Source organism: Tyto alba, unplaced genomic scaffold (genome assembly GCF_018691265.1).
Source record: "Tyto alba isolate M040663 unplaced genomic scaffold, T.alba_DEE_v4.0 Super-Scaffold_1, whole genome shotgun sequence".
Taxonomy (NCBI): domain Eukaryota; kingdom Metazoa; phylum Chordata; class Aves; order Strigiformes; family Tytonidae; genus Tyto; species Tyto alba.
In genome coordinates, this window is record NW_024881261.1 from 22,495,965 (window position 1) to 22,519,212 (window position 23,248).

At 41.1% G+C, this 23,248-nt stretch overlaps 1 protein-coding gene across 9 annotated transcripts in view; it reads left to right on the forward strand.

The window, feature by feature from the left end:
* Window positions 1–8,363, forward strand: part of PAX2 (paired box 2) — a 100,790-nt gene extending 92,427 nt beyond the window's left edge. For 5 of the 9 annotated variants that reach the window (XM_042787653.1, XM_042787582.1, XM_042787807.1 and 2 more), the window contains 2 exons: window positions 3,328–3,414; window positions 4,764–8,363. In XM_042787653.1, the coding sequence (XP_042643587.1) occupies window positions 3,328–3,414; window positions 4,764–4,885 (209 nt within the window). In that variant the 3' untranslated portion in view covers window positions 4,886–8,363. Of the gene's footprint in view, window positions 1–3,327; window positions 3,415–4,744 lie in introns of all 9 variants that reach the window. The other 4 variants (XM_042787703.1, XM_042787910.1, XM_042787945.1 and 1 more) reach the window with 1 other exon arrangement.
* Window positions 8,364–23,248: the final 14,885 nt, after the last annotated feature.

Here is a 23,248-nt window from a genome sequence, read left to right on the forward strand (position 1 = left end):
TCCTCTGTGCTTGCTTGCAGCCTCTGTTGAGAGTCCAGGTTGAACAGAGAAAATAAATATGATGTTGCCAGTGCCCCCAGGTCAAAAAAGATCAGGGGTCAGTGCTTTAACTACATTGGAAACAAGAATCCAGAGAGATAACCGCTCAGAGAGTATCTTTAAGAAACATACTGACATGCAAAGAAACCTTATTGTCCAGATGTGAGCAAATATGAGAAAAACGCTGTGTCTTCTCTAAATAAAGGTTCAGAGCTAAAAAGAGAACTGGTCAGAAAGCAGAATTTCCAATGCATGCAAAACTCTGATTATCTGACATTTGTTTTCATCTTGCATTGGTATGAGGAGTCAGAATCTTGAAATAGTTCAATTTGCAAACATCAGGATGAAACATTTCAATAATGTCAACATGTTCTAGATGTCAAGACACATTAAAATAATAAAAGAATTGAAAGGAAATTAAATGAGATGAGAAAGGCAAAATGAAACAAAACAAGAAAGTTGAGACATAATACTTTGTTTCAATTTTCAATCATTTCAGAACTTTTCTTTCCAAAACTCCATTGAAGCTGACAAGCTCATGCAAAATATTTCCATTTTGATGAGACAGCATTTTCCAGTGGAAAACTGTTTCTGAGAAGATTGTTTGACCAGTGCTAACCAAAGCTGCTCTGTTCTATCGGTGACAACATTTCACTAGGCTTCTGCTTGTATGGTGTAGAGAAAAGCTTGTCTCCAGTCGCAATACATCCATGCAACATGGTCAGTCATGCATACAAGTATCTCTGAGGTTTATGCGGATGTTGTGGTAAAATACATATCCTGCGTTTGCCCTTGCCTGTAACTTCAGGTCCCAGGCTGCAGATGTGGATGAAAGCCAGTAGTCCCTGAGCACACACTTGAAAAAGCAGGGGTTAGTCACTCAGAGGATGAACCAGGTATTGTGTTACATCTGAGAGACGTTTCCTGCACAGGTAACAGAGCACCTTTGATCTCTGCCTCAATTCTCTCTCTTTCCCAGAAAGGCCATCAAGTTTCTGCAAACAGTTTTGTTGAAGTGAGCACCCGCGGAAGGGAACTGCAGTTTACACAGAGCAGCGTAGAGCCTGCAGAGGGCTGGTGATGGCAACGGCAGGGAGTCGTTAAACAGAATCCAATGTTGATGAGGAAATTACACTTGTTTCATTAGTGATCGGGGAAGGCGATAGCTCAGTTCCTCTTGGTCACAGTTGAGCTCAAAAGCTCATTATCCTGCTGCATGCATGCTTTCACTCCTCGTCAATAAACACTGTTTCCAGTGGCTGCCCTCCCTCCTCCCCAGCTCTCCATAGCTGGGGCTCTTCCTCCTCTACGTAACCTGTGCTTTAGGAACACTATAAACACTTTAGGGTGACAACACAGAGAGGGTGAGAGAGAAGCCCTGAAATATCAGAACAACCTCTCTCTATGCAGAGAAATGATGTTTACATGAGGTGCTTCAAAGCAGAAATTCTCATCTGGATAGGTTTTTTTTTCCTTCTTTGCAGGGGCAAACTCATTCCAGCGTATTCCATGGTTAAATCACTTTGGCAGAGATAAATCTGGACTACGCATTGCTTTTTTTGCCTTTGTATCATATCTCACAGCATTTTGGTCACCTTAGCAGTTTTCACCTATTCTTTTCCAGCTAGCTGTCAGGATTTTCAGTGCAGGGTGTTTCTAGATATGGAAATATGCTGAATTATTATCATTAAAACAGTGTTTAGCAAGGTCTGTCACACAAAATGAGGTTTTATGGTGAAACTAAAAACTGCTCTGACTAAAATACCTTTGGATGGTGATTGGTTTTGTTACATACAAATTTTCATACTCACTACTTTGGTTATTACTCTGAGTGTCTTTAAAAAACCTTGGCTAGACAGATTTTCCTCAAGTTTAAATCAGTGCAAATCCCCTGACTTCAACAGACTTAATTTCCAGCATCTGAGAATCTGTGGTTTTGGCTTTAACTCTCTGGTGAGAGGAGAGTTGCAGAGATTACGGTATAATTAATTGACATTTCTTTGGTAATTTTATCCTGCACATCTTGCACTGCCTTCTTTCCCTATTCCATGGTATCTAGCAGGAACTCCAGGTGCTTTCCAAACATTTCTGTTGTAACAACTCCACCCCTGCCTCAGGGCAGACCAGAACCTAATAGTCATGCTGTTCTTGCACTGTCTTTTAAGCGCATAATGCCTTTCAGATGGCCCTAATTGTCCCCAGTCTGCTGGTGCTGCATTAAATTGAGGTTATGATCAGATAATAGCATGTTTTCACTTAACAGAATCACACATTTTTAAGTTTTGGGTGATTTGTTTATTTTGAATACAGCACCATACTTATTCAGTTACTAAATATGATTCCTTTAGCTCTGCACAGTCTTCTATAAAACAAAGAGACTCAGCTCCTTATGTCCAATAAAACTGAACATTTAACAAGACTCCACAACATTCAAATCCTGGGTCAGGGTCTTATTAGACCATAAAGTTCACAAGTATTTTGTTTGGGCCCATTTGACTGAATGTGAAAAAGGGAGCTGTAGCCCAGCTTGTCTTTCAGATTCAGAATAGCCCTAAAGCACTAATCATTACAAAATTATTTTCTGGAACTGGAATACAAAAAGTTTTCTCTGTAACTCACTAAGCATGAAGATGGGGTTAATCATATATGAATCACTTTTCAGATGACCACTGGCATATAGAATAAGAAAGATTAATGTATTTTCCATTTTGGTCTATATTTGAGCCCACCCTACTCTCAGAACATTTCCAAAAACTAATCATCCTCTTCTCCATAAATACATCATCACCCTCAGTACTCTGCGAACAAAACACAGCAATACATACTGCGTCAACACCACTACTACTTCTAATGAGTTTATTCTAAGTTTGCCCTGTCAAGATCTCATGCTTCCTGTCTTGACACTACTGGAGAACCTTAGATTTTATTTAAAAGAATGCTGATAGTTAATTGCAGAAAAAGCTTGCATATGCAATCCTACTGCAACCTGAGAATCAGAAGTCAGAAGGCAATTTAATTATTTACTTGTATTATTCAATGTCATTATTTTAAACTAATTCCCTGATTCTGAAGAGGTCAATCTTATGATTTTTCATTGTATGAGTAAGCAACATTGTGCTGAACAAACACTACAGTGTCCTGAAGTGCACAGTCCCAGATGGGCAAGGAAGCTACATACACTAGTTTTCCTGCTGGCATATGGATTAGGTATGAACACCGGCTTGATGGAACAGCAGTGATAAATTTTCATTCATAACTGTATTTCACATCTTCCTTTGTTTCTTCCAGGGAGCGAGTTCTCTGGGAACCCATACAGCCACCCTCAGTACACAACCTACAATGAGGCCTGGCGGTTCAGCAACCCTGCATTACTAAGTGAGTACCTCTTTCCCACAGCACACCCCTAGCCTCGCGCTCCTTCTGTTTGTCTGTTTACTTTGGTTTTATTTTTTTTTTTGTTGTTTGTTCATTTCTGAAGAGGGTTTTCAAGTATTTGGGCAGGTGAGAGGCCTTTTTCCTCACTCTCCAGTCCAGTGTCTAGATGGGTATATACCTCATGTGTGTTTTGTATCTCTTCTAAAGCTGATTCTTCTATCATGAGACAGTTCAGAATTCCAGTTCAGCTCTGACTTCTCCATGGGCTGCATCCACAGTTTATTTCAGATCAGATCAGAAGTTAAATTCAGGTATTGCTACTCTCTCAGGCTGCAATCAGCATTAATTCCCGGTCTGATTAAAAATCCAGATGAGGTTTCACTCCTCTCTCAAGCTAAACCAAGAGTCAATTCCTGGGGATCTGTAAATCCCATAAAAGTTCTCCTATTGGGCCAGTTGGAACAGTGTCCAGAGTGGAAGACCAGCTGCATCACTAGATTTATAATAGCAAGTAGAGTTTTCTTGCAGGGATACGTCCATGTCCAGTGATTAATGCTCAGAAATAGTCAGGTTTTTTTCAGAGGGGAAAAAGCCTCCCATAAGACCATATTTTCTAAAACAACATTTCTTTGCAAGGGAATAGGAAGAGATTTATTTTATGTAAAATAAATCAGCTGTAATTATTACCTACGTATTTACTGAGGTTTAACAACTGGATAATAGATGCATTTAATTCCTGTGTTGTTAAACCTCAGTAAATGTGATCTTAATAATCAATCACTATTTAACACACATTCAATAACCATCTAGAGAACTTTCATGCCAAATGTGACCAAAATCCCAAGCAATAAAATGTTATAATTTTGTTTCATTTCTCCCTTCCTGGTTTTAAAAGTGGCCCATTATACTTTGTCAGGTATGCTCAGAACATCTGGCCCTGACACTTGCCTTGCAGCCTCAGATCAGGTGTGGCATATTTGTTTTGCAACACTTACAGGCTTCCTTCTTGGCAACTCACTGATGGTCAGAAGGAACAAAAGGATCTCCTTCCCACTGAGAGGCTTCAGAGCCAGAGGCCACAGTAGCATCTCTCCACTGAAACACAGCCCTCGGCTGGCTTCCACTGATTGCCCTCCCCTAACCCCATTAAAAGCTGAGTGCCCAAGTTCGTTCTTCTGGTTCCTTTCCTTTTCTTTCTTCCTTTACTTTCCTTTTCAGTTCTCCTTTGTTTCTTTTCTTCGTTTGATTGTTTTACTTTTTATTTCTTTTATTTTTTTTTTTACTGTTTGTCCTTTCAACCAGTCCATTCTTCTCCTGTGTTAACTTTCAGGTTCCCCTTATTATTATAGTGCCACATCCCGGGGCTCCGCACCTCCCACTGCTGCCGCTGCCTATGACCGCCACTAGTTACCATGGAAACCACATGAAACTGCAGGGCGACAGCTTAGGCCTCCACATTGTACCTGTCTGATCACCTCCCTCCATCCCTGGGAAGGGTGAAGAGACCTTCTCCATTCCTCCCCACAGTCCAGATCCTTCCTGTTCGCCGTGAAGGCGCCGGACCAAGCTCTCACCACGCGAGACTGAGATCCCCTGCCCTCCCCCTGCCCCCTGCCCCGACTGCTCCCCCCACGCCGGGAAGAGCCTGCGGCCAAGTGGCTTCTCCTGCGGGAGCCCTCCACTGCGCCTGGGCAAAGCTCAGCCACACAAAGTCCCCTTGGCTTCCAGGACTTCAGGGGGACTGGGAAGCAATGCAGCTGGCAACCATTGCCTTACAGGACCCCCTTCTTCTGGGAGTGGTAAGGGCTGGGAGAAGCAGGGGAGAACACCGCTCATAAAATACTGTTCCCCAAAGATACGCTCTTCTGTGGTGGACTCTTCAACGTGTGTAACCTGTGATGCTCATCCTGTTTCCCAGGACAGAGGGAACAATCTGGTTAGAGCAGAGATGGCAGTACAGAGACCTGGCCCATCTGGCAATGAAGAAAAGGACCAAGTAGCTATCTGCACCCCACAAGGGGTTCTCTGTGCACCTCATCCCCACTCTCCAGCATGGCTTCCCCCCATAGTTGGCTGCACCTCACGCATGGTGACCTTGCAGGCCAGAGCTGGGAGGAACCTCACACACACACCCACAATTTCTGTGACACACAATCAGCTCAGACAGGAGGATGGAGCAACATTTACAAACCAACCAACGAAATGAAGAAATATATAAATAGATATATAAATATAACTGTGTTTTTATGCTTTGTCATGAAGGTCTGTAAAAAGGAAAAAAAAAAAAAGAACAAATCCCCAATTTTCTAAAAAACCCAAGCAAAAACAACAAAAAACCACAAAATAATAATTAAAAAACCCTACAAAAATAAAACTCCAAATCCCATCCCTCCCCGCCACCTGAATGGCAGACGAGTTCCTCTGACGTTTGATGCTCCTCTTTCACTCTAGGGTTTTGTTTCCTTTCTGTTTTGCACTACAATGGGATGGTGGTATTGGAGAGGATTGGATGCCAGCTCCACCCCGGTCGCCTCCTCCTCCCCCTTTCCCAAATCCTGTCTCTGGGGAGCAGTATGGACAAGTCAGATCTGACAGAGTTACCAAACACATCAGTCGACAAAAAAAGCACTCTGAGTCAACAAACGTTTTCCATGTCACTGGTTGGCAAACAAAGAAAACAAGCTCAGCTGCGCTCTAACTGCGCTGTGTGGTGGAAAGTGTGGGGCTTCATGTGGGCCCATCTGATTGCCCTCTGGACAGCTGAGACTGAGATGGACAAATTCAGGATTGGCTGGGATTATTGCTTGGTTCCCTAGCCCTTAGACTCCACTCCTTTTACCTTAACCCCCGTACCATGATGACTTCAGTTCAACCACATCCCAACTTCCGCAATTTTAGATATGCCCAACACCCATTCTCGAGATCCCCACTACCAGTGACAACAGCCTCATTTTCTGTGCCCAACACCTAATTTCCTAACTGCTATAGCCTTGCTATATGCTTCAATTCCCAGTCCATCTGCTCTTACACCTACTAATTTATAGGCCTCCATTCAAATCCATATGCTTGCATCCTACCAGCCAGTACCAACATACAGTCCCATCTTTTAATCTTCAGTCCTATATTGTACACCCTAATATTTACCCCTTATCCCAAATGCTCACCTGATGATTTCTCTAGGGATTCTCTGCTCTTTTTGGTTCCCAAGTGACTGGCAAGCACTGTTCTGCAAAAGGCTAACTGTCAATTGAAATGCTTATTACTCCTGTATCATCAGCAAACTCATAAACTGTTCCTTGCACTGACACTTCCTAAAAAAATACTCAAAACATGAAGGCAGCTATAGCCTGTCCCCAGGGCATCAAGTCTGCCAAAGTAGATCCTTGTTGTTTTAGAGAGGTTTCAGATAAAACTCATGGGCTACTGTCCATGGACAAAGACAGGATTGAGAATCAAACCCCTAAAGGGCATAAAAGTGAACAGTGGAGCAATCTGTACAGCCAACATTATGTATAAAATCCAAAGTTCAAAGCCTCAGAGGAGATGTGGTTGTGGACTTGGTATTCTGTCTCCAAGTTTAACTTGTATGTATGAAATCCATCATCAGTAAACAGCTGTGTTAATCCCAAAGGTCCCCTTTCACCTAACACTTTTAGCCCTTGCATGGCTCTAGCTGATTATAGGTCTGTGTCTTCTTGAATGGGGTGCCCAAATGATAAGGGTATTTGGGGGGGATGTTTACATAGAAGATATAGAGCTAAAATCTATTCCTGTACAGAATAAAATCAAAGAGGTTACTCCTGATCTATTAAAAGTGTCATTCTGCACGTCTTACCTCTGAGTAACCTGCTGCAAATAGCAGAGTTGTTACACTGTCACCGAGACCAGAATTTGGCTCGTTATCTCATCCTATTCTATATGAGAAGAAAATTCAGAGTAATTTCTACACATTTACTTTCGCCACTCCTTCTGTTTTCCTCCACAGATGCCAGATAGATGCTGGACCCTGTTAGTAAAGTCTCCCTTTTAGTCTCTCAGTACAGCCTTTGCTCTACTTGTGCACCACCCAGTTTCACTCAGCAGGTGGTCAGGGCAGAGGCAGTAAATCCCAGGACCAGCAAAGGAGACCTTCCCGAGGAGGCTAGAGAAAAGGAGACTTACACCTCACACTTGGCAACCTGCAGTCCAGGGGCCACCTCAAGAGAAGCTAGCAGCTCAGAAATGCTTATTTTTTTAACAGTGTTTCACTAAACTTGAGACACAAGCTAGGGTATGAAAGCAGGATTTGGTTGGCTCACTCATGGCTTGCTTGATTTGACCCTCGGAGGGCCAAATCCATAGTTGGTGTAACTCCACTGATAAAAAAGGATTTCCACCAGGCATTGGATTAGTCTGGAAAGTTCATAAGTACGGCATGTAGTTTGACCAGGAAAATCAGAAGGAAAGCAGAATTATGCAAAGGACTGGGCAGTCTAATCCTCTTCCACCACCATCTGTAGAACCCCATGCGAATGTACTGAATTACATTTGCCAAAGAGTTTTTTGTGTTGGTTGTTTTGATTTACAGTCGGTGGATGCATTGTAAAACAGTATTATAGCTAAACTCTAGTAGGTGACATGGGGATTTATGTGGTGATATTATGCAGAAGAAAACCATCAATATTCATATAGATTCCATTAGACTGGACTATGCAGGAAACGCAAAAATTCTACCAATTATTTAATATTATGTTATTTGCAAAAACAATTGCTGCTTTGTAGGAAGATAATGTGTGTAATGTGAAGGCAATTCCTCTTGTATATAAGTTCATCTCCATCTTCATCATGGTAGTTATTAAAACAGCCTCGTCTCATCCTGTAGATAAGGAACACGCTGTCTGTACTGTGCAAGTCTCGTTGTGCTCACTGAAAACAAAATGATGTGTTCAATAAAGCACAGCACAAATCCAGAACCTGAGGGAACAGCCAAACCTTGGAAGGATCCCTTCCCCAATAGCCCAACAGTTGCTTTGTTATAGGTGGATTTTTTTTTTTTTTTCATTTTTCTTTAAAAAGTTTTACAGGAAAAAATTGAAAAGAACTGGAGGAAAAAATCACTATGCAAAATCCAGTGAAGTCTATGAGTCACATCTCCCTCCTCCATTCTGCTGTCTCTTCCCTTTCTCTCATTTCTTTCTCACACCCTCTTTCCATTCCATTTCTATCCCTCTCTTTTACTATTCTTCATTCCCAATGCACTTTTCTATCCAGAGAGGAAACAGCATTTCTGATATGAGAGCAGGTATCTGGGACTTCAAACTCCCCAGTTCTCCTTGTGGCTCTAGAGAACCTTTGTCAAGTCCAATTTCCCCTCTAAGCCTCAATTCCACTCTTCTGTAAAATGGGAATAACAATAGTTCCTAGTTCACAGGGGGATTGCACAGTTGAATTAATTAGCACCGGCTCAGTGCTTTGAGATCCTGGAAAGAAAAGTCTATCGAAGTGTTAAGTATTATTCTGAATAATAATTAATGTTTCCATTACATTTCCCTCTTTTCCTTTTTTTTTTCACTAATCATTCTTTGTTTCTTTATTCTTCTTCCTTAGCTCTCCCTTCACTTCTTTCTTCTCCTATGTTTCTTAGCTCTGCTGCTACATTTGCTTTATCTAATGGACCAAGCAGAAATGTTGTGACCGAATCTCCTTCTGTCACCACTTTTTATGGGATCTCATAAGTTCTCAAATGCCATGCTCTGCTGGAAGCAACAGGGACCATGGCATTTAAGATTGGGCAGCACTTTTGAGTCATGTTCTATGAAGCTCCCAAGTTCTTTTGGCCCAATGGGATGTGGGGCAAGATGGGGGAAGGGTTGCTCGGGGCGGATGCATTAAAACTGACACCTTTGTGACCTGTAAATCTGTTGGGGGGGGTTGGTGGCAATGAGCCCTGCTGTGGAAACAGGGAGAAGTCTGCATGCTTTCTGACCCATCGGTAGCAATGATTCAAATTCAGAGTAAGACTTCAGAATTAATCACAACATGAATGTGAGGATGTTAAACTACAAAAGGAAAACAAAAAACCCTGCATCTCTTTCTCCTCTTGAGTATATAATTATATATGCATATAAACATTTTCATAAAGGAATTTTTGGGTTGCTGAACTGTTGGAAAAAACCCCACCCTTTTGTCCTTAAGGAAAAGCACCCCTCCAGGAAAAGAAGTAAGAATCACAGCTGCCCCCTTTGGCACTGACAGAATGAGGGCTTCTGAGGGACCCCACAAATACCATGGTGTGCTCCTTGGCTGGGCCTAGGATGGTGGCAAACTTGCAAAGCAAGAAGAAGGGACCAAACACTGACAATTACAGAACTGATGACAAATCCAACTGTAAGCAGCTCTGCTGATGCTCTCCAGGCTAAGCTAGACATTAGACCGTGGAGGGGACGGGGCCAGTGCCAGGTGCAGGGTCAAATCCATTCTAGGCTGCTGCAGCCACTCTTGGCTTTTCCTCATCGTTTTAAGTTCTGTTTGACCTTTTTCTTTTCCCTTTTTGTGCACATGAGAAATAAAAAAAACTTTTTTTTTTTTTTTGTATGTCATTTTTGTGGCTTCTGGCTTGTTTCTCTTTCTTTCTCACCCTGTCTCTCACCCTCCTCAGCGCTTCTCTCTCCAGCAGATTCCCCTTGAAGTCTGCGGGATGTTACATATGTTGCACCTAGCACCCTTGGGCACCACGTAAACAACACTAGGATTGCTAACAACCACCTTGTTGGGTGATGGAAGGCACAGAACAGGCTTGCAACACCCTACAGTACAGTGCAGCCCAGCCTCTGAGCCCCCACCAGCCACCACCCTGCTCCTATTCATTGCCAGCAGGATTCCCTCTTCTATTGATCTCACTCAATTGACTCCCAATGATCCACAACACATCAGATGCCCCCAAGTAGTTCAGAAATACAAAATGCTGTTGGGGGGATACAACATCAGAAGGATGTGGGGTAACCCAGAGTCCCCTTCCCCTCTATGCCTGTTTCCTCGTAACCCCAACTGGGGATGAGGAACACCTGCTCAGCATGCCTCTAGGAGGATTTTAAGTCTTCCAGAATCAGCCCTGATGCTCCATCAGAGCACTGTGGGGGCTGCGTGAGAGGTCTCAGTAAAGGGAGGGTGGCTGACAGCTCTCAGGTCTTACCCGAACTTCTCTGTTACCCCAGTTTTGGTTTCATGAGAGGAATTCTGTTAGCCTGATGTTTTATTATAGCTTGCTCTCCCTTAATCTCTATCTGTCTTGGTCAACCAGGGGGCAAAACTGAATGCAAAGTCATTAATAACCCATTCTCCAAGCTATTTGTTGTCCGCCTAACAAAGAGCTAGGCATTATATTAAGGTATGCTATAAACATAACAAATACTGAGGTATTCACTCAATTTTTCCTCAGTCAAGCATTAATTCTCCAGGAAGTCAGATGCAGTTTAAGGTCATGGAGGCAGAGTAAAAATGTAGCAAGGAGTCAGGCTAGGCTAAATCAATTTTGCTTCTACAGTTTTTAGTCATTTAAAAATATTTTCACAGCAGCTCATGAAAGCCAGTGGGCCACATTTTCTGCTGGTGTGTGTGTATTTTAAAGAAAGCCTGTACAGAAATGCTGTCATGAAATCGAATGATTTCATTTTGCTCGTCAGAGAGTTAAAACATTTCCTTTTGTTTCAGTTTGTATTTTTCCCTTGCAGTATTAATAGAATAGGCTGAAAATCCTCCAACTGGGCATTTTCCATAGTGAAAGTCAATTTGTTGAGATCCAAACAGTCTGTAAAAGCAGTTCAATTTTCACAACACTGCAGCAAAACTGCCTGGCAACTATCTTGAAGTTGGAGGCCTCAGGTTTCCAGGGTCCACCGCCCGTGAGACAGACAGGCCTGGGATATGATGCAGGGATAGGCTTGCACTCGAAGTCAGAACAAAACTGGATTACAAAATTCTGAAATATTTTATGCATCAGAATTATCTTTCTCTACTGAAGTTTAAGTGATAAGAATCAAACAGTAGATTAACAGATGAGATCCTGGATGTTAAACTGATTGGAATCAAAGGAAATTACTAATGTACATTTGCTGTCAGAGGTGAAAGACAGGCTAAGAATCAACAGACAGATATGCCTGAAGAAAGCAAAATGGATTTTCAAATTTCATCCTGGTAAAATAATCTTAGAAGAAAGATTTAGAAGCAAGCATGATCTTCTCATTTGTATTGCACTTAATACAGCCCAGAGAACTGCACCCTGACATTCCTGCGTAAGTCTCCAGAACCGATAACAGAACTATATCAAAACTTTTGCAACTTCTAAGAACTTATATATCTTGCAAAAAGAAATACTTGCATGAAAGAGCTATTTCTACCATTCCAACTAGTATTATGTTCCTTTAATAATCCTGCATAATCAATGGGAGTTCTCAGTGTAAAAATGTTGTGTGATAAAACTAAAAAGAGCACCACAGTCTGTCTCCTGGTGAGGAAAACAATATTGTAAGAGATTATGCAACACTAAGTAAATAAATCCTCTTTATAATTACTCTGACAAGTAAAATAAAGAAAAATTTGAACATTCTGAGATTATGACAACCTTCTTTAAAAATAAATATGTTCTTTAATGAGGTATAGGCAAGGAAAGATAATACACGTCTGAAGGTATTAATCGAGGTACTGGCTGAATTTACTGGACACACAATCAGTACTGAAAAACTGTAAGGACCTTGGGAATGGAAAAAATGGGAGAATAGCAAACATGGAACCAATGCTTTAAAATAAAAAAATCAATGCTGAAAACTATCACCTAGTAAACCTACACAATGATGCTTTTATCCAAAGAAAGATAGCTTAAAATACTAAGGGAAGAATCAGCTCCCTAAACAAGTAGCAGTTAATGAAGACATGCATAGCAAAGAGTCTGTACATAAATCCTTGTCTGCTTTAGAAAAAAACCTGGGAATATCCTCAGGATGGCTAACTTAAAACGATTCAGGAGCTGTCTGCCTTGAAGTAAAGGAAGTTTGTTACAGCCTGTATTTCCACCCCCCTCATACTTGAAAAGTAAACACAAAAATCACAAGATTGACTCAAAATCATGTATTTTGTATATAACACCAGATACTATTTTGTGTATATGTATATTTATATACATGTATATAAAATACAAACAAAATAACTTTTATTTGAGTTCTAATTTTAGTGTTCTCAAGACATCTGTAGCTATGTTATTAATCGTGCCTATTCCACTGCGAGAGTCAGAAATTCACTTCTTTTAGCAAAAAGTGAGCATCTCACCACGTTTCAGGGACCCTGTGGTCTAGTGCTTTCATAAGCAGCTCAAATGTCACAAGACCTGGAAACGGCCCTGTAACTCCTGGCAAGGCTGACAGAGCTGGTCTGATACCAAAGCTTGTCAAAAACTTGGTTTTATTCCTGCCTTCTGCTGTGTGACATTTTGGTGGAAGCTGCCCATCCAAACAAACTCTACCCGCAAATCCATTCCATAGCAGCTGCTTGGAGAGGACCTTTTTCCACTTTTCCTTATACCTATAGCAGGAGAACCCCCCTTGTCAACTCTGGCTGCTTCCTGCAACTCCTGCCACCTCTTCTGCTTTTCCTTCAAGATCCCTTTCAGTACCTTGCCAGTTCTCCTGCCTCAGGCATGTTGTCCTTTGGCATTTCCCCTCATGTGCAAAACATGGATTCTCTGTAATCCCCCTTTTGCTTTCTCTGTTCCCTACCCTCTCAGGTATAAACCCTCCCATGTTCCCTGTCGTACAAACTGAGGAGACCACCCTGCACCCCACATTCCCTACTGAGGCACTATTGGCTTCTGCACACACCCCTTTCCCCCACACAGTCAGAGGATCTTCTCTATCCTTATAATTTTCTGCTGCTCTCCACAGTCCCCTTTACTGCTCTGATAGGAACACCAGGTTTCAGGACAGAGGCAACATCTGTCTTTACTACAGGCAGCCCAACTTTCTGCTGTAAGTTTTGTAAGTAAACACTGACCAGCTGAAACTGAAACTTCCTTTGGCTTCTGTCTCTGGGAGAAAAACTGTAAGGGACCGTCTCGACGCAATGCAACACATAAGCTGTGGTTTCACTGACAACTTTGCAGAAGGATAAGCCTTCTGTTATGAAACATAACAAAAAGGGCTTCAATTCTAAATTGTCTCCTTTCAAAACATATTATTTGTATCAGAATCACTCTGGCTTTGCCCCTGTGCCTGTTCAAAAGAAGATGAATCATTCTGTTTTAAAGAGACACCAACAACGAAATATTACAAACATAATGACTTTCAATCTGAGACCAATTTCAAACACACCCTGTTGAACACTTATGAAAGGAAGACAAACAAAATCTACACAGAAAACCCAAAGGGTATAAGACTGAACAGTGTGAAATTCCACACAGATATAGTACCTCTGTGTACAGAAGAAAGAAGCATTTTTCCTCCACGTCATCCTTCATCAGAATGCACTTTTAACTACAGACCTGCATTTGGCACCTCCTTAATACACCAGCAATGGTTAGTTATAGTGCCTAGCTAATAAGGCAACTTCCACATATGTACTTTTCAGACTCATATATGAAAGTCAAATCATCATTAACAAGCAAATCAGTCCAAAGCCCCTTATTTTCATGCCCCTTTCTCTAACATCAAGACCAGTAGTTTTTAAATTAAGTTTTTAAAATATCTAGTTTATTTTTAAGGAAACTGCTTTAAATGTAATTGGCAAAAGTGAGCTTATGGACCTAGATGTGCTAGCTATACTGGCAGCTATCCTTCTACTGATTGTTTTTTGTTCTTACTGTTTGCTAATTGAAAAAGATTGAAAATCACTTCTCTAGATACACTTCAAATCTCAGAGCATGACATAAAATCCAGGAATACAAATTTCTACCAAGCAATGCCTAGCTAACAGTTAGCTGTCTAACCCATCAGGAAAGTTTATATATCCCATCCTCCTGTTAAAGCTGAGCAGAAATAGGATAATAGCTTGCTAACGCTATCAGCTGAGACAACCTTTTATATCAAGTAGACACGGTCCGCACTCAGAAGTCCCAGACAGACTCTGCACAGAATCATTCTCCTTAAATGTCATGGATTGCCTGTTTTAAATTGAAAAGTCCTAGAAAAAAAAAAAAAAATAGCAGTAAAAGAATTGAGCCAAGACTGCAAAGCTGGGTACCCAAAAGTTAGCAAGTGCCATAATACAGGAAGACCAGACAGAACTCTGCAGGCAACATGCCAGAGAGAACAGGAGAAAAAATAAATTAATTTGTCATACTTTTTGCTCTCTAACTTTGTAGAGCCTATTAGTAACACAGGTAAGATTATCACAAGAGATTTGTACCACAACAAACAGAAACCCCTTGTACACTCCCACTCCCTGTGCATTGGTCTCCCCTACCACCCACCTTTGTTCAGCAATTCATTTGCATTACACTAGTGTAATACGCTAGTAGGTTAAATTTGCTAATAAACCAGGATGTGAGCATGTTATACCTACTTAGTATTCAGTTTGCTCTTTTATAAATGATTTGGTAGAGAATCAGGCCCTCTTCTGCCTCTCTAGCTGACTCTCATCTGATTCTAATTCAATTTCTCTGCCTATTGTTTATTTCACTGCTCCCCTGTGAAGTGTCAAATGCTGATGTTCCGTCAGCCTAGAACTGTCGTTTATATTTGTCATTCAGTCCTTGTTAAAAAATAAAACAGGACTGTGCCTGCCTTGGAGCGCTCTGCCTGGGAATTCCCTGTGGTAAAATTAGTCCATTTAGATGGAAAGTTTTGTGTCACTCCCCTGTCTAAATTGGCAGATCTGGCTCTTTTGCAAAAACCAATAAACTGTGAACCTTGATGCATCTGTCAATCAAACTCATCTTTCGTGAGCAAAGCCAGATGACAACAAAAGCTGGGCAGGCTCCTCCGATTGGTTCTTCTCGTTTAGGCATATCAGGAGGCACCTGTCACTCCTCTGGCTCAGCATCGTGCTCAGAGGGACTCCATTCACAGAGAGATGAAGCCTTATTGGGGGCTGGGTTGGGAAAGGAGGAAGGGGGAGTTTACCCTCCTCACTTCCAATACAATCTGCAGCTTGTCTCTTTCCTCACAGCTCTGGTGAGAGGCAAGGAACCGGCATCACCTTTTGTTCTGGACATGTTTTTTCACATTTTAAGTGAAAGCTTTGATTTCTTAAACTATGCAGGTTTTCTGGTGGCTAAAAGGATGTAGCGGGAGCAATAAATGTGACAGGCTACATCCCTGGGGCTCTGGGGACTGAGCCACAATACCACAGAGGACATATTCCAACCCCCTTTCTAAAGCTGCTGTGTGCACACCTGCCCACCTGGTCACCCACTATGGAGAAGCAGAGAGGGTATTTCTACCTCTCTGTGAGGAAAGGAGAGAATTGCAAACTGACTGACCAAGGCCTTGCATGTCAAGGGAAGCATTTTTTATAATGGCATAAAAGAGGAAGAAAAATGGCAGCAGAGAGCAATAGCTCACACCATGGTGCTTGGGAAGAGCTGGGGCACTTAGGAGCTGATGATACCTGTGCGAATTATCCCCAGGGAGCAGACTTCAGGGGACATCTCAACTTGTCCAGTTTTCATTGGAAAATTCTGAACTCTGCTGTCTGTCCTAAAGGGTGCTAATTTTTCATTTATTGTTTCTTTTGTATTCAAAAAGAGAATTTAACTTAATTTTTTCAAAGTGCAATCATTTGCATTAGGTTGCCACTCAACCAGTCAAGAAACTTGCTCTTCCACAGAGCTGCTGCTTGATGATGGATTTATGTGGCCTTTTAAGCACCCTATCACAAACCTCATATCAGGCACCTGTGTTTTCTCTTTCTACCTTGTTTTGCTCAGAAGAACTCTGCCATCTTATGTCACTTACATTGTTTGCAGGTATCAGTGTGATTGTCTTGGCAGTGCAGTAGCCAACCAGTTTTCTCAAAACCAGAATATGGTACGTGACTAATTCTCACAGTTGCTTCACAAGTCCCATTGAAGTTTTGTGCTTCTGCTCCAGTTACGGGATATATGATATAAGATGAAAATCTCAGTCGTCTTAAAACAGTTGTGAGTTTATTTGGTTCTACCATGCAGTTTCAATTACAGGCTCAAAAAGACAGGACAAAGAGCTCAAAAACAATCAGCAAAAAAGCTCATTTTGACATTACTCGTGTCATTTTTTTGCAGGTGTAGGAAAGAAATTTTTGTTTACCGAGTGTTTGAGATTTGCCAAACTTGGCATACAAGGTACTGATTTTCATGTGAGAGATGAATCGAGTAAAACATTGACCAGATCATGCTAGTTAGCATTCATATACACAATTGTTACGCTACGTGTATAAGGTCAAAATACAATCTGTACATCATTGTTTGGAGTCTTGAAAAGACTGCTAAAAGACTCCTTATAGGGGTACTCAATAGGTATTGAATGAGTAAATAAAGTAGCATAGCCACAGGTTACAGTCACGGAAAGAAACATTACAGTCCTTATGTATTGTGACTATGAACCATATTACAACATCACCTGGAGATACTGAGATGATGACTCTGCACATTATGTACTGGACAAAGTAAAACATCATTCTTGTCCTAAACAACCTACTTATCATTAGACAAAATAGAGAGGGGAAGTGAGTCAATGCTGCTCACCTGATCATTGACAGAAAAGGAATGACACAAATCTCAACAACCCTGGCAGCACGCTGGATCCTCCTGCCCTTTATGCAGGTATGAATAAAAGCAAAGGGGGCCACCACCAATTAGCTCTATCAGAAGGATGCTGGGAAGCAATCATGTTCTGGGAAGAGACAAGAGGTGGCTGCTCAGACCCACCTCACTGACATACTTTGAAATGTTTGCCAGATTCTTGAGAAAGTAAATAAAAGAAAATACAATGAAACTTCAACACAGGGTTTCTACCTGTTGCATCCTTTTCTGGCAGGGGAATACGTACACATAATGTAAAGAATGTCTGAGCAAATGAGTTGGAAAATGCTGTGACAAAATAGAAGAGAAACTAAACTCCAGGATGTTACATAGTGGAAAGAAAGTGTTAACATAGCTCACAGAGGCACACCAATAGCCCAAAGAATAGCCATAAAGCCATTAATACAGGGATCCCCAAATACAGCGCTCTCAGATGTAACGCATATTCAGGGATCTAACCAAACACCACAACTTTCCCATATCACTGACAGCCCAGCACTTTCCCAGTTTGTGAACATCTGTCCTTGTTGTAGATGCACTCAGGGGTGGAATGAGACTTCCTTCCATTATTTATTCTTATCCCAGTACTCTACTTTGAGGATTCACTGGCCAGTAATCATAAGAAACTGGCCAGTATTCTGAACTGTATAATCTTTTGTTACTCAGGTTTACCCTTGTCAGAATATTTCAGAGGCTCAGTTTCTACACTTGTGGCCAGGTCCTCAAAAGGGTCCAAATGTGAGCTAGGCATGTAAATATGTATAGCTCTGTATGTTTACCAGAAGACTTTGAAGATTGTTTGGGACACTCAGCTGCAGATTACACACAGAGCTTTCCTGAAAATTTTTGTAACAACAGATCCCTGAAAATCTATCCATCATTTTTTCTGTGTCTAAACAGACCTGAGCTTTAATTAATTAATTTATTTTTAACTTTCCCTTCTTTGAAAATTCTCTTAAGTTCATTAGGAAAAATATGCCCCTGTTGTTCTACCAGCGAGGATATGTATTCACCATCTGACTTCTTTTTAAGTTTTACTATAAATCAGAAGGGACTGAAATTATACCTTCTAATCCAACTACTTCATTGTGCTCCCCCTTCTGTCTATATCAGGTGATCACTCTCACTAGATTAAAGTTATTACTGTCTGTGGCAGGAATTCTCTTAATATTTTGTGTTTGCACAGCAGGTAACATAGTGGGCTCCTGGCCCACAGCAGAGGTCTCAAAGCGCTATCACAAAATAAACTCTAAACAGCAAAATATTTTTTGAAGAAAGGCCACAAAGTACCATTCCTGGGAAACATCCTGGTGACGTCAAACATTTTTCTGCCACTACTGACTTCCCAGAAAATCCTGCTGTGGGTCAAGGTGTCACATGAGAAGTTCCCAGCAAAAGGAGAGGGGAGAGAGTGGAAACAAAACTAAAGAGAACTCAGAACAGTCTTTGACTCTGGATAACTCTATCCGAGCCAAAATCAGCACACACTGTCTTTATCAATATCTCAAATACTGCCCTGTGTGTCTTTCTATTTTTATCTTTGAGTATGGATTGACCCATTATTGTTTATTTATTCATGTGTTTTACCTCCTCATATGTATTTTGCTTGGTTGATACAGCAAAAAAATCAGTAACATTTTTATTTGCTCTGAGACCTGTCTGAGCAGAGACATCACCTGTTCTCTCTGAAGAGAGGGAGACATTAGAACATTTGGGACCCATGGTGACAGATGTGACAGGGGAAGGCAGATGTGGTTATATCAGAGGGCTGGGCGTCATAATTTTTGTGTTCCATTCAAAGGTGACTGGGAGGAAAGGAGGGAAGGCTTTTTGGATCCCTGCCTTCTGAGTAAGTCATACCTCAGCAAAGGTACTTGTTTTGTGTCATCTCTGAACTACTATTGCTTTAATACTGGAAAAATCAAAAGATTTGATGTGTCTCTTCCCTTGTGCAGCCACCCAGAATACAGAGAAGTTGAGCCTGGATTATTTGGTTACAAATGCACAGAACTGCATGTGTGGTTTTTGTTCAATACAACAGCGAGCATCAGAGCCCACATTATATGGCCAACCAAAAGCCTCAAAAAGCAGATGGAATCTTACTACTGAGTTTGAGCTCCAGAACAGCAGAAGGGTTCTCATGCTCTTAATTTGCCAAAACAGACACTCCTCGGTTTGAAATTCCCCATGCTGCCAACAGAGGAAATGTCTACTGACAAAAGTCATACAGCTGCAAACTTCCTTATGTTCTTTTTCCTGCATGTTCTCTCACTTTGTCCCATTAACCCAATTTCAAAGTGACAAAAGTGTGGTGAATCTGTAAGTGACTGATCATCTGGTTTGTGTAGCAAAGATGGAGAATGTTTTTCCTAATACTGTTTCTCCCTAGGCACCCAAAACCAGCCAGTGGTCTGTCTAACATGGCTTGATCCTAAACTGATCAACATTGAAAAAAAAAAAAAAAAAAAGGTGGCATTCTAGTTTTGGTTAGAAAGACCAAAATAACAATAACTATTGTTCCTGCCATCTATCTCCATTGTATTATAGTTTTTTGCCCCCAAGTGAGCTTCTCTAAGTCATTTGTTATTCAAATGCTGAACAAGTCACTTAAGATACAGCCCAGACTGAAGAGGCCAAAGAGAGATGAAAATAGTTATCAGAGGGAGAGGTAGAAACAGACTGAAAACAAAAGCACTGTCATCACCTTTTTGTGAACATGACCCATACCTCCTCCATGGAGGGTTTCATGTCCCTGGAATAAACATGGTGCAAAAGAGCTTCTTCATGCTACTCTCTGAACTGCCAAAGTAGTAGACTATACTACTCACAGTGCTGTGAATTCCAGCATGACCCCAGTGTTTGAAAATACACGATACTGATAGCAACCAACTTGTTTATGCAATCAATTATGGTCATCAGCTCAAGCAATGAGATTTTCCCTTTCTATCCAAGGTCACTGCCTGTCCTCAGTCCTACAGCCAGATGGATTTTTATCTACCTTGAGGTTAAGTCCCTCAGACTCATTGGAGAGCTATCTAGCTCAGTTAACACAACAATACTGGTATGACAAGTTACTTGTGCTGTGCTAAAGATAGAGATTGACTCTACAAATGTCAGCAAGAATCTGTCAGTTCTGTTCATGACTGAGTAGCCACTTGCTTGGGAGGTTAGCCCCCTGAATTTCCTTTTACTAGCCATAGACAGAGTTGGTTAAAGGCAAATTGCTATGTAGACTAGTGCCATCTCTAGCAACTTGTCAAGGTCTCCTGCTTCTCTCCCAAGATCAGGCACTGGTGTCATGTCTTTGAACACCTCTGTTAGGATCTTTAGCAACAACAGACACAGCTTCAGCTGGAATCACAAGCACACAGAAGGCACTCGGGGATCTCTTCAAGTGACCACAGTAATTCTTCTTTGCAAGTCTCACATGACTACAAAAAGCTCTTGTTTCTGATCAGACTGTTTACAACTTTCTGTAAAGTTCCATTCCAGATTAATCACTACATAACAAGACAAAGCATTATTATCACTGCCATTTACTCCACCAAGTATACAAGAATACTCATCAAGTTCTTCTGGGCTCCAGGTAGAAATCTTAGCTGAACTGTTCACTCAAAGATCCTTCAAAATTCAAATCTCTTTCATGTATTCAGGAATTTTCTGTTCTGTTTTACAATTATGCCATTTTCTTACCTTATCTGTGCTCCATGTGGTCTGTTGCTGTGCTGTTCAGGGCATTCTTTGACCTCTGCATCCCCTGGTGTCAGGAAGACTCTTAATTGGAATTCATCAAAATGGCTCCTGAACACTCCCCAGAAGGCAAGTCAGAGGCTTCCTCAGCAAAACCAGACCCTGCAGGTCATAAGAACACAAGAAAAAGACGACACTTGATTAGATTACAAAGCAGCAAATTAAAAACTGATTAAAATTTTTCCCCAACAGTTTGTATTTTGATCAACTGAATTTGTAACCACAGGAAGGTGCTAAGATTCCAGAAATGACTGGACAGTCTTATAGATAAAAAAAAATAATCCAGAGTTATGAGAATTCAACAAGCATTCTGGAAAAATATGAACATTTCTGGGATTAAGCCAAACTGCAGATTACATGAGCTCCCAACAAACTACAGATGTTTCCTATGTCTGCCCACTGCACAGTTGTTCTGCCTTCCTCTTAAGAATCTCTTGAGACTCTTTCTAGAGATGGTAGACCAGACAAAACATCAGCCTGGACCAGTGTTACAAATCCTACACTCCAAATCCACAGATTTAGCACTAGAGGAAACTCAGACTGAAACTCTGGACTACATTTCTAATCATAGCCACTGGTGCAGGAGCTACATATAAGCTTGCCATTGTAGCTAGCTACCTACTGTATCCTGGTTAGTTCTAAATGCAACCTACTTGGAGTTTATTTTGGTCCATTTTGTCTCTACTATTTTATGCAGACTTCAGTTTTGAATCATTGCCTTTTCAACCACAAGAGTTTTTTCTTCTGCATTTCACAATACAGAAAGGTTTGTACTGTTTTAAGTTTTACTCTCTCTTTTCAATTTTTAGTGCTAATTTTTTTGTAGAAATGTTTGTGCTTCTGTCCCAAAGGTTCAGTCACATAAGCGAAAATACACCCATTTACTCCATTAATGTGTCCTATGTCATGTTCACCTGACTGGCTCAAGACAGCCTGATCATAACCATTTTTCTCAGAAGCTTGATTTGCCTTCTGTATCCACTCCTGTCAATCAGAAGTCTGAAGTCAAAAGAGTTACACTCATGTAAACAGTGTGTAAGTGAAACTAGAATCAGGAACTGACTTTTAAGATAGCTGTTTTCAAGTTCATTGCCACAGCTACCCCAGAGGAGACTCCTAGTGCACTGTGATCATCTTGTCTGGCCTCTGATATGAGATACCCATAGGGCTGCTTTGAATTAATTCCTGCTGCAGGACCAACAGCTGGGGTTGAGCTATGGGAATCTGTTTCTGAGGAACGCTTGCTACCAAGTACAAAGGTTCAAATGCTGGAAAATACAGTGAACCCCAGCTAAAATATTTTGACAGGTGATTACCTGCACTGTTGGAAATACACACATTATTTCTGGTTGAATTTACCTACTATCAGCTTATAGCTCCTGGAGCTTGTCAGAGCTTTGTATACTATGCTGCAGAGCCTTTCCTACAAAACTGTATGATCTTCATTTTGGTTCATATTTATAAACTGTAATACTACTAATCTTGTTTTTAATGAGGAAAAAACCTTTTATAAATAACCTGTATTTAGGCTTCATATCTCTGTGTGGAGGCCCTCTTTATAAAAAGCTCAACTCCTCTATTAAAAACTCAACTGATATACAAGCACCTTCTCATTAGTAATCAATGATGTTCTGTGGGATTGTAACCAACTAAGTTCTCCCTTCAGAGATACCCGCAATTCAGATTGGTCCTTTCCAAGCACGACACACATCTCCCACGTTTTCTGATTAAGCTCTGTCTGTTTGAATGACTTCTATGCAGAAAAATCACTGCTCAGTTACTATTGTCACCACTGCCAATCTGTATGTGATAGTTCCTATACATATTTTGGTTTGTTGTGTTAAACTACAACAAAGAGCCGGTCCTCACTCCAAACAATTTACACTTTAGGATCCCCCATAAAAAATTACTACAATCATGTGCTTTCTCTTTAAACCTGCTATCTCAAGTCACAACTGTTATTTTGGATCCACTCATATCTAATGGGAGCATTTCTAGGTTTGATCCCCTGCACTACAGATGAATCTCAGTTTTATTTACTTGAGTAACTACAATGGAAACTTGTTATAAAAGCCCTGAGAAGGAGCTATCTGCACCATTTGCTTGGAGTGATCATATCAAGATAAGGAAAATAAAAGGTTTGAAAAGGAATCTTCCCTCTACCCAGTATGCCTTTGAATGGCTGTATTTTCCTGTACACTTGCTCTTACTGCAATAACTTTATCTGGCTTTCTAATTGGCAGGAAACTTCGGTGCCCTACAAAAAGTCTCTCTCAAATCCTCTGCAGTTTGACTATGCCAGCTCCCTGCTTCCCATATCTCCTCACTCTCTCCATTTTA